We start from the raw sequence: 12,500 nt of genomic DNA, 5'->3' as shown, positions 1-12,500 counted from the left end.
AAATAAAGCCATGAAAAATCTAAACCAATTACAGGCTTTTACAAAAAAATACATTAAAGTCTATGTCAATGGACCCTGTTTACTTTTTTTAACGCATGTTGTTGGTTTTATTATTCTTGATTTATCAGTGCACGCTATTTCAAATTTAAAAGAAAAATGGTTTCATACATTTTCATAAACTTCAATCAAAATAATGCACTGGGTCAGCTGGCCAATCAGAGCAGACTGCGCTTGTCAAAGGAGGGGGCTTTGTTGAAAACGACGTGTTTGAGAAGCATGTCAACATATTCTGTTACACCAAATACACAAAATAATGATCTTTAAAATAGCATCATATAACCCCTTTAATATATTGTTCTGCCTCACAAATTCCCCTATACTCTTCCTTCAAATCACCTGACTTCTGAACAACAACTTTTCACAGTTCAATCAGTTCCCAATGGATGAATTCAAGTCAGAATTTTATTTCCTGTTTCATTACAAAATACGACAGATTAAATTGGGTTGCGAACAGTTTCATGTTGACCAAGACTTTAATAATTGAATTTAATTCCATTTTTACTAGTCAATATAACGTGGTCTGGACTTTATATACTATATATACAGTATAATATGTATTCTATTTTAAATAATGTATGATATAAATAATGTTTTAAATATTATATGACAGCTAAAAACACTCTTTTAGAAGATGGCATACTGTGATTTTCTAACTGATGCTTCCAAGACCATCACAAGCCACAGTTTTCACAAAACCTCATTAACGTTAGTCAGCTAGCAGCTAGTGGATAATTTAACTTGGCGATAAAATCAGAAGAATTTGTAACCAAAAAGTGCACAGAAAACCAAATGTTTGAAAGAAATGAAAAACAAAAACAAAATATCAACAAATGTCAGATGTAGTTACTCACCCTTACCAAAAAGAAGTATACTTCAAGTTTATTTGATTAAGTATACTTAAGTAAAGTTCAAGTATATTTTAAGTATACTTTATGTAGTAAGTATACAAATATCAGTGCACTAGTAGTATACTTGTAAGTGTACTATTTCAATACTCCTTGGGACTAAATTGGCCCACTTTCTAGTATATAAAAGTATACTTTAAGTATAACAGTAGTAAACTTTGAGTACACAACTAGATTGTACTGCAACTATACTGATAGTTTACTAATTAAATACTTGTAGCATTTTAGTACACTCTGAAGTATAGTCTCAGTAAACTACTAGTTTAGTAGTTTTATACTACAAGTATACTCGTAAGTTTTCTTTAAGTGAACTTTACATCATACTTTAAGTATACTATTATGTCCCTATTTAGGTATTAATTTGTATATATTTTGTTATATGAATATCTGAACATACAAAACATCAAAAGAAAGAACAGGGTATCTGCTTGGAAAAAAAAAAAAAATTTTATTCTAGCTTTATGCATTCTTTTTTGTTATAAACATTTGAATGTGGTAAGTTTCATAAATAAAAAAAATAAAGAAACAAACAACAATTTGAAAAAAAAAAAAGTAATATGAATTTGATTCAGAATGATGATCAAAATTGAGTCGATCAGCACCCCAAAGCTTGATAGTCATTACCTCTTCATGGATCGACATTTTATTCCATAACGTTACACAGTTTTGATGCTGTTTTATGTTTGATGATCATGTTAGATTATGTGTGAAAGCATATGTTGTTTTGGTTTCTTCTTCGCTTGTGTTTTGTAAATTCTGTACAGAAGGTGTGTAATAGCGCCCCCTACTACATAACAATGAAAACATGGATTCCCGGAGCACAAGTATAGCTGAAATATATTTAGACTTTTTTTAAGTTTGACTTAAAGTTTAAGTCAAGTATACTTAAATGTCATTTTAAGTATATTTCTGAGAAGTACACAAAACACATTTCTGAGAAGTACATAAAAAGTAGACTGAAAGTATACTTTCCTGCTTTTTAGTTTAAAAGAAGGATACTAATAGCACACTTGAATAAATTTCTTTATCGTAAGGGCAGTCATGGTCTGATAGAGACTATTCATTTCTCTAGGAGTAAAATGTTTTACAGTAGTAAAACCTCTAAAAAAAAACATTATTTTTTTAGACATCAGTTCATGAGTTCAAATGTGACAATATATACTTTACAATATAGCACCCCTCGTACCTTAAATAAAAAAAAAGAATAGCAGCACTATGTGTGTGGAGGTGATGAACACACTGCAGAGAGGCATGAACTTCAAACAAGGCTGTGAAAAACAGACAGAGAGCATGACGGGGAGACAGCGGACTGCAGAAAGACAGGGGAAACAGAGACACAGGAGACAACACAGAGATAGGAGACTCCAGAGAGACATTCAGCCCTCTGGACCAATAATACATGAAGACAGGGTTAATGTCACACGGGGCATGATTGGAACTCTGTGCTTATGGGAAACACTGACCTTTTAGAGAGAATGAGAGAAAGAAAAGAGGGAAAGCGAGAGAGAGAGTGAGTGTGTGTAATGCTGTAAAGTCAGTCAATGACAGCTGGGGTTCCTTTGAACAGCTCAGATTCAAGAGTCAGCAAATATGTGAGTCTCTGTATGCAATGTATGTCTAGAGGGTTGAGTTACACCCCACATCTTCTGCTGGGGTGGGGAAGTGTGCGTGTGCATGGTATCTGCTAGGGTGCTGCTGCTGTTTTTGTCACATTGCAAACCTTCCAACCTTTAAATGAGAAGTTCACAGAAAAATTGAACTTCTATTATCATTTACTTACTGTTATGATGTTCCAAACCCAAGAGATTCTTTCTTTCTTTGAACATGTAATGAGAAGTTAGACAGAATGTTTATGTTGGGACATACTATGGCTGTCAAAAATGTTGTACAAAATGACATCTTTGTGTGATGTACAGAACAAAATTAAAGTCGTTATTCACCGAAAATGGATTTTTTTGTCGCATATACTCAGACTTGCTGTTGTGCGACCAGTTATAAGACAAATTGACATTAAGTATTTCAAACCTTCTGTGATGTGCTATTTGTAAGTTTACATAAATGCAAATTAGATTTGAGAGCAGTTTTGAAGGAAAATATTTATTAGCAAATAAAATCAAGGTGATACTTTCTTTTTTTTCATTTAAAATGCTACAAGTGAATTTAAGCACAGTATGTACTTTTGTAACTTTTATTAGTCTCTGTTTTTACATATTTTTATTTAGTGTTTATATTTTACATTTCAGTTTCACTAATTTAGTAGGCTACTTCAACCTGAAATTATTTTATTTCATTTTTAAATTTTTGTTAATTTTCTTTAATTTTAAGTTTTGAATTTAATATTTTATTTTATTTCAATTGACAAAAACAAATAGTATTAATTTAAGGATATTCACTTAGTACAAAAATTAACTGTAGTTAATTTTGAGATTTGACCAAGATTACATTACATAATACATACATATAGCAAAGTTAAATGAATGTAAAAATAGAGAAAATGAGCATGCACAATAAATATACAATACCGACTGATAGCCTACAGATTAATCTTTAAAAAAATCTTTAATATCGATACCAATATATTGCGCATCCTTGTGATTTTACGATAAAATTGGTACTTTTGTCAAATTTAAAGCTTGACAGCATCCCTTTGACTGTTATTGGATGGAAAAGAGCATAAACATTGAGCCTAACACACCTTTGTGTTCCAAGAAAGAAAGAAAGTCATATGGGCTTGGAATGATGATTAGTGATGATTTTCACTTTTAGGTGAACTAACCTTTTAACCAGATCGGTTACACTTCACTTGAAGGGGTGTGCATAAGACTGACAAGACACCTTCATAATCATGACATGACACCTACATAATCCTGACATGACACATGTCATGAATATGAAGGGTTTTTGTGCATGTTTATGACAACTGTCATTAAGTGTCATTCGCTCAGTTATGTAATTTTTAATGCAAAGATGACATTGTTTGAGATGTCTTTGTTATGGGCTATGGTTAGGGGTAAGGGTAGGGGTAGGGTTAGGTTAGGGTTAGGTCAAATAATGTCATATTTGCATTAAAAATGACATAACTGAGCGAATGACACTTAATGACAGTTGTAATAAACATGCATAAAACCTCCTTCATATTCATGACATGTGTCATGTCATGATTATGAAGGTGCCATGTCAGTCTTATGCACACCCCTTCAAGTAAAGTGTTACCACCAGATCTTAGGTTTAAGTGTTTAAAACCTAATCCACTCTTCAACTTCAGCTGCCTTCAGTGAAATTTTATAATCCTAAATTTATGTTACTACTCACAGGGCGTGAGACACTAAGAAAGTCCAAGTCTGTGTTTTTATGTGTGTGAGGAGAGAGTTATGCAAGTTCATTGGTCATTAACAGTTTCTTCACCTCCAAAAGCCTCTCTACACTTCTCCAAATCTAAACATGCACAACTATTACCTTCATAAATCCCTGCTCTTTCTGCCAGAAACTCCCCCTTTCAAAAACAAAGTTCTCTCTCACTGTCACACGCGCACACACACACTCACGCAGACACGGCCATGGTTCACTGGTTCTGTGCACAGCCTTCCCTGTATCTTTTTGTCTGAGGGCCACCAGGTTTTGTTTTGTGAGGAGAAATAACAAAAAGCAACCCCCTATTCCCTGACCCACACCACCTCCTCGCCGCTCTAAACCCCTCACACGCATTCCACACAGTGCCCGGGTCAAAGGCCACGCCAACCACAATAACGAGTTAAAAAGGAAAGAGATGGACTGGGTGAAGTTCATTCACATCTCAAATCCAGCTCGGCAGAGAAAGTGGGAAATAGAGAGAGAGTTTGAGGAAAAAATGTGCTTTGGGGACTGTATTCTTTGTCTAAATGAGCTGAGGGATACTAATCACATGTATCTGAGGACAATTCACCCGACCTTTAGAGTTCTACAGAAACGTCTACAAAAACAGCATCAGCAGAAGCTGACTGTGAGGCTGACAGTATAAATATAACAAAGAGTGAAAAATTTAAGGGGGTCTGAATACTTTCCGTACCCACTGTATATAGCAGCCTGGTGCTGGATGTATTTTCTCAGGAATTTCCCATTTATTTTGAACATTTAAAAAGCCTTGAAACGAATCAACCACCATCAAGATTCATTGTTTCATCCAAAGAATTTTAAAATTTGAAAAAAAAAGAAAAAAAATGTTACAAACCCCTTTTTAACAGTATGAGAGTGTATGAATCATGCAAACATTGATATTTCTTTTGAGTAACTATTCATGAACATTAAAAAGTATGTTCTGTATTTTATGAATTTGTGTAGAATTAATGTAATCCGCCTGTAGCCCTGTACTACATCCATTATGTTGTCATTGTCATGTGACCAACCAGCATCAGTTGTGTGGCTTTGTGTCATTCATAAATCCTCTTCCATGGCCTTATGGGACAGTAAAGTGTCTACTGGATGTGCACTTCAGAATTTTGCCAGAAGTAGCTAAATAAATCCTGTTTAGCAAGCGAATGCAGAGAGGTGTGTAAAATGCTAAATTAAATGATCTATTCATAATCACACAGCAACATTTTTTTTTAAATAAAATAAAATTAATTGCTGAGTTATCAAAGGAGTGCCATTTGCAAATTATACATTTCTATATTTACTGTCTATATATTGTCTATATTTACAACCAAAACATTTGTCAGTCTCACACATAAAATAATCAAATGGAAGTTTTCACAGGTCACAAACTATCACATTACTGAACTTTTATAAAGACAAATTCAGTATAAAATGAATTTAAACCCTGCTTAAAAACAGCTAAAACCAGCCTAAGCTGGTTAGCTGGTTAGAGCTGGTCATAGCTGGTCAGCAGGCTGGTTTTAGAGGGGTTTTGACCACTTCTTTAGCTGGTCAGTCTGGGAGACCAGCAGGAACAACCAGCAAAACCAGCCTAGCCAGGCTGGGAGACCAGTTAAAACCAGCTTGACCAGCCTCGCCAGGCTGGGAGACCAGCTACTTCAAGCTTAGGCTGGCTTTAGCTGTTTTTTTCAGCAGGGAAGTGAGTGACTCGAGTTTTAAACTGCCCTTAAGTCTATATAAGCATATGAGCAGAAGCATAAAATTGTCTAACAATCTATCTGTGCTCACTGTAGGTCTGTCTTGAAAAGTTTTTACGTTAAATCAATTTCTCTATGGAGACTTTAAATGGGATTTTTACTTCCGGAAGCAGTCTGGTGCGGTTTATTGTCTGTATTGTGTGAGAGGACACAATCATGAGGGCACTTGTGTGAAAGACTGTGTGTACTTGTTGAAATAAGTGTGTGGGAGAAAGTAAGATAATTAAATGCTGTTGTGGTCTCTGTGCAGAACGTGTCTCGAGGAAGATGCTAATCTTTCAGGCTGTGTGTGTGTGTGTGTGTGTGTGTGTGTGTGTGAGACCTGTGTCTCTTAGCGAGGATGTCTGTTCTGATGGAATGCCGACCTAGAAACCAGAGCAGGGATAATCCTGACAAGATCACAAATCTCATTCTGTCACCAAAGGGATGATGTGTGTGAGTGTATTTGCAGTTGTGTAGGACGATAATGAAGATTACATTTTATTGCTCTGCTCCAAAACCTAGTGAGCTGTCTATGGAGACAGTATTTTTAAAGCACCAATGTTGCACTGCTGACGGGAATGTAGTTAACTTAGTTGTGCTGCCTTCTAAAAAATAAATTCTAAAATGCACCTATATTCTAAAGCAGCAGTGCATGTTTTTTTTGCAGTGAAGGTGATCCCAAAAATGCACTACAAAAAAATAAATTCAAGATGGCAGATGATACAAGAGAAATGTTGATTATAAATAAATCTATAACTCAATTTAACAATTTTATCCAGCACATTTAATTCAACACAATTATCCCGCTAACAATGTTTGGTCCCCGGAACGTTCTTGGAAGATGGAAAGTTCTGTGTTTGCTGAGTAAAAACTGACCATTTTGACTATTGTTTGTGCATCTTGTGTTTTCTAGGCTTATGAGTATTGTGGTTTTAGCTTAGCAGCAATTCTGTTGAAATCAATTGCAAATCCAGTGTTTGTGAACACTGAGAATAATTATTGGTTCCCAATAAAAACAACCAAATAAAAACCGTACACTAACATTACCGGAATGTTCTGTGTTTGCTCACTTAAAATGGACTTTTGCCTATAATTTGTGTGTACTGCCCTTACAAAAATTAACCATGGGTTTATTATAGTAAAAGTAACTTTTTTTTTTGGCGTATTGATTACCATTTGTATAACCACTACAAATACCAAGGTTTAAACAATGGTGTGTGTAGCAAAACCATGGTTAATTTGTGTGATCTTATGAATATTGTACTATTTGAATAACAACATAAGAATAACACAGTTAGAACGTTGCCTATGTAGGCAGTTGAGCTTATGTGTGTGCATGTTGCAAAATAACACACTTTTGCTAAATATTATGAAGAATACTAAGTGTGCATGCTAGTATTGATAGTATATGTGTGTATGTGATTCACTGATGGTACACAGATGGTGTGAAATCTGTTCATGTGGTTTAAAAAAAGCAGAGCTAGTCCTGGTATGTGTCAGAATATCAATAAAACTTTACAGCAGTGTGTGTGTTGACAGTTATGAAAATTCTGAAAGGGAGCCTTGTGTGTAACATTTAAGTTAGTGATTAATGTAAGACCAGCTCCGGCATATGTACAGGTCAATAAACAGAAGAATTTGAAGGGCGCACACCATACACACAAACGAAAAGATTCAGCGGTAACCTCTCGCCTCTAGCCAACCCTCCAATTCACTGGCGAACTCTCCGCACACACAAACAGCCGAACGAAAACAAACACAGGCACACACAGTTTCGCTATCTATGAGGCCCAGACGGACCCTCTCCCCTCAGGCGGCCATTAGCAGAGTGAAGGTGAGTTTCAGAGAAAGAGGAGTACACACTGTATGATACGACCTGTCAATCACGCGCACAGCCTCAGAGCAGTATGGTAAAAATGTTCTGCATTTAAATTTGCCTATAAAGTCATATTGTGCTGGAACCGCTTTAATAACGTCACGGATTTGGGCAGAAGCTTCTGTCGGTGGAGAGGTGTACAGATTCTGAATAAATATTTGAATTGAAAGGATCCGTTTAATCTCCTGGTGAATGAACCGAAAGAAAATGAATGATTATGAAACTGATAACATGTAAAAATATCTCGAATCAAAGCTTGTATGTCCACATGTGCTTGCACTTCTGTCTTAACAGCTTCGTCTCTGACAGCCTGTCAGTGGCCTGCTGGCGTGGATATTATTGGACTGAAAAACAACTCTATCACACTCTGCCAGAGTCTGTTTCAAGAACAAATAGACGCTCAAATGCAGCAGCCATCGTTTCTTATGACTATACTGTGAAGGGTCATGTGGGGTTTTGGTAGTGAGGGGTTTTTATGGCGCCTGTCAAAGTGCCCATTTGATTTAGTGCCCAGACTTGACAGGGGCAACACATCAAACACTGATATAGAGAGATGAACCAAGAAGGAAGACAGAACGAGTGAAACCGGGAGGGGAAGGGAGTGACTGTGCCATTAAAATGCCAGTGATGTCATCAAGCACTTATCACAAGCCAGCAGCGAACTGTATTGAGTGAGTGGACAAACAGAGTAACAACAGAGGTGAACACACAGTACTTCAAAAGGCCGGGCAGAGAGCGAGAACCCCTCAGATCATCTTGAGTGAAGGACTCCCACGCAGCGCTGAGGGGTTTTTCTCTGACCGCTTAACTTTGACCTCCAACCTCTTGGAAACCTCAGAAGAGTCTCCATCTGAAATAGTCGAACATCCGTCTTCACCTCCTCCACATGCGATCCCTGCTGCTCACATAAAAATGTAAATAAACCCCTCAAAAACAAACAACCGGGCGCTAAGGAGTTGCGATAGGAAGCTGATGAAGTGGAAGGAATGAAAAACAGTTTCTTTGATGCTCAATAAATAAATCAGATGGAGGTCCGAGTTCAGAAAAGACAAACATTTACAATCAGATGAACGGAGAAAAACAAAATAAAGAGGGGCGAATTCACTAAACAGTTGCAGTACTTTTGTGCCCAGTACACTCGGCGTCTCATTCACTAGCCACAATCCAGTTTAACAAGCGCTTTGTGCGATGGAATAGTATAAAAAAAAAATTCAGTGAATTATTAAAGCATTTTTTCAGTTTCAGCGCAAACATGCCTCCTTTCTATGCAAATTAGCCTTATTTTAGAATGCGCAAAACAACAGATCCAACTAAGCCAAAAAAGCTTGATTCTGCCAACTACACCAACAATGTTAGATTGTTCCAAAGCGCAAGGAATTTTGAATTCGGTGTCTTCACCAGATCACGTCAGAAGACGTCTGTTTTGTCTGGTACCCAAAACTGTCAAAAAAAAAAGCAATTAGCAATGTGCTAACATTTAAAAAATAAGTTTGTGTAAAGTTTCTAGTGATAAGGGCACGTTAATTCATCAAATGATGAAAAAAGCTTTTAAATGGAAACCTATCTAGACGCACAATGGAGTCGAAACTGTTTTTGGCATTTTAAAGAGTCAGTCAGTTGTCTGGATCTTAGCGATACGGTACAGTCCCAGTAAAGTATGCCAGATTGTGCTAATCTGCAATTCAGCAAGGTGGAGAATTGTGGCGTGGAGACGGTGTTTAGATCTTTTGGGTGTGCGTTATTATTGATACCGAATTTCCTTTAGTGAATGGACCACTAAAACAATGCATGTGCAAATAAACACACGCAATCAGCCAGTGCACTTTCTTAGTGAATTTCCCCCAGAGTGTAAAAATGTAAGAAGTACTTATAGTATTTATACAGGTATTCTTTTTTTAAAGTATGAATCACTCTCTACTGTTTGGTTTTGAGGATAAGCACAATAACCATCAGAAACCATTGAAATAAAGTTTCAACCATCAGAACGGATATTTAAATGCATCTCCAACAAGCGTGTGATGTAAATTCACTTGCACCTGAGTACATGTGAAATCCGTGATCCGCGCACAGAGACACACACGTGTAAATGAACGCAAACACGCTGCTATGACATAAAATCTGGATTTACCACTTTTCTAGAACTCAACTTCAGGTCCAAGTTTTAGTACCGCGAATAGGCTCTTAAATATAGAGTCACTTGGACACAGTGCATGTGTGTGAGGTACCATAAATTCAGGATGGGCTGTCTGCGTGTTCGCTGATCTCATACTTTGTAGTAAATATTGGCTGGACTCTGAGGGGGCATCTCTTGAACGATGTAGACGGGGTGTCCGTAATCACCACTGACTTTTTCGTAATGGGGGCAGTACGCCGAGTCAGAGGTCCGCAGGGGAATGATGATATCACTGGGCTCTGAGCCATTATTGTTGCCTCCGCCGACTCCCGTAGCTGCCCCGCAGGAGCTGCCTCTCTTTGGGGTAAGAGAGGAGAGCGTAAGGGCGGGGTGGTGAGATTCGGAGTGCTTGGCTTTCCGTCGGCGGTAACACACCACAGCAATCACTATGGCGATCAGGAGGATGAAGGCTCCCCCGGCACCACTGGTGATTAAGGCGATGTTAGAGACAGACACGGCCCCGCCGTCTTCCCTCTCTCCGGCCTCACTCCCATCACCCGCTTTAGAGCCACTTTCTGTATCTGAAACAGAAAAGAGCTGATAAATCAACGACCCGACATCCACTTGCAGGACTTCTGAAGCTCACTTGGTTTGTGGCTTTATCTTCTACGACAAACATCCTGATAGTATTTAGATTAGATTAGATTTAATCCATAACTAGCTTTGATTTCTAGCTTTGAGCTTGAGTTCAAATATGCCTCATGTTTGGCTTCAACAATGCTGGTACCTCAAATGTTTACTTTATGGAGATCAACCAGTGCAGTCTAAGCCTCCAAGAAATGAAATCAATTCAAAGAACGCTAGACAGTGCATTAACATGACAACAGATGCATATGCATATGGCATCAAGGTTAATACGTAAATGCAGTTGAAAGCAGACCCCATGGGATTTTCATCATTAAAATTGTTTACTTGGCGTCTTTCTGAGCCTTGGTTAACATTCTATTTCAGTGTTATTTTAGCTAGTTATTATTTATATACTATTATAGTATTTATTATTATTATTTTGAATAAACTTTCATTATTTTCATCATTCAATCATTTTGATAATTGAATAATAATTTGTTGTTTTTAAGTATTTAGATTTTTTAAGTATTTCTACACTCTAAAAAAAGACGGTTCTTTAAAGGTTCTTTACATGCAGTAATGGTTATATTTAGAACCATAGCATTCTGAAGAACCCTTTCATGCTGAAATGGTTTTTTTGTGTTTCAAATCTGTAACTGACAAAGCTCCTCATTACTGATTTTCTGGAGTTCAGTGATCCAACTACAGACTGTCAACACACTCTCAACAGGTAAATTATTTCATTCTTAAAATTTTAATACAAATTTAACTTTAAAAATGTAACTGGCTTCATATTGTAAGATTTTTTTTAATTATCACTTGGATTTATGCATAAACATACCCAGTAACAATAAATATTAAAACTATCCCATGACTTTATATCACTTTTTTCTTTTAAGATGCGCTCACAAACTGTTAATTTTTGCTTTTGGCCTTCATAAACAGAATTGTTTTACACAAACACATGGACACACTGTAACTCTAAACTTAATTGTGTATTTTAGATGTATCACACCACCTCATCATCTGCTGAGTGTCAAAATCGCTACTTAATCACACCAAAATGATGGACTTAAAGGCATCATATTGATTGGATTGTGATTGTTTCACTGAAATTTGGTCTTCATCACATCTATTTTTTGTTCTTATTTTGTGTTTTACTTCTTTATGTATTTATTCATGTTCAATGTCAATTGTCATTCATTAATGTATTCAGCTAATAACTGTTGTTAAGAGCACTGATAATTTTGCATGTCAATAAAAACATACTTAATTCACACAACATGCTGTTGCTGTGGTTATTGCTGTTGTTGTTTTAATGTAAAACCCTAACCGAGGCTACACTCTAAGATGCCTCATTACTGCTTTTCTGGAGCTCAGCCATCCAACTACACAGATTGTCAACACACTCTCAACAGGTAAATCATTTCTTTCTTAAAATGTCTATAAATTATAACTTTCAAATGCTAATTGGTTTCCTATGTCTTTTCTCTTTTTAGTTTAAGAGAACATGTGTGACCAGCTCTGTTCAGTAAGGATACTCTCCTCTTCTTTACTAAGTAAGTAACAAAGATATTGGGTTTTTGGTCAATTTTGTTAGATATGTTTTATTACTAGGGTTTATGCATAAACATACCCAGCTATCCCTTGACTTTATATTACATTTTCCTTTTAACATTGTGAAATGCTCACGTACTACTTTTGGCCTTCATAAACAATTGTTTTCACATAAACAAATGAAAAGAGACACATTGTATATCTAAACTCAATTGTGCATTTCAGATGCTGTCACGTCCTACAACCTCATCATCTGCAGAGAGAAACTGCCA

The 12,500-nt window shown here is 36.5% G+C and overlaps 1 protein-coding gene across 4 annotated transcripts in view; it reads right to left on the bottom strand.

Moving 5' to 3' along the window:
- Positions 1-8,651: 8,651 nt before the first annotated feature.
- Positions 8,652-12,500, bottom strand: part of efnb3a (ephrin-B3a) — a 39,178-nt gene continuing 35,329 nt past the window's right edge. For 2 of the 4 annotated variants that reach the window (XM_016273411.1, XM_016273412.1), the window contains 2 exons: positions 10,201-10,625; positions 8,652-8,829 (listed from right to left, as the gene is read on the bottom strand). In XM_016273411.1, the coding sequence (XP_016128897.1) occupies positions 8,683-8,829; positions 10,201-10,625 (572 nt within the window). In that variant the 3' untranslated portion in view covers positions 8,652-8,682. Of the gene's footprint in view, positions 8,830-9,018; positions 10,626-12,500 lie in introns of those variants that run through there. The other 2 variants (XM_016273414.1, XM_016273413.1) reach the window with 2 other exon arrangements.

Source organism: Sinocyclocheilus grahami, unplaced genomic scaffold, assembly GCF_001515645.1.
Source record: "Sinocyclocheilus grahami isolate Dianchi unplaced genomic scaffold, SAMN03320097.WGS_v1.1 scaffold78.1, whole genome shotgun sequence".
Taxonomy (NCBI): Eukaryota; Metazoa; Chordata; class Actinopteri; order Cypriniformes; family Cyprinidae; genus Sinocyclocheilus; species Sinocyclocheilus grahami.
The sequence above is the reverse complement of the archived record's forward strand: the minus strand, read 5'-3'. Positions and strand labels throughout refer to the sequence as shown.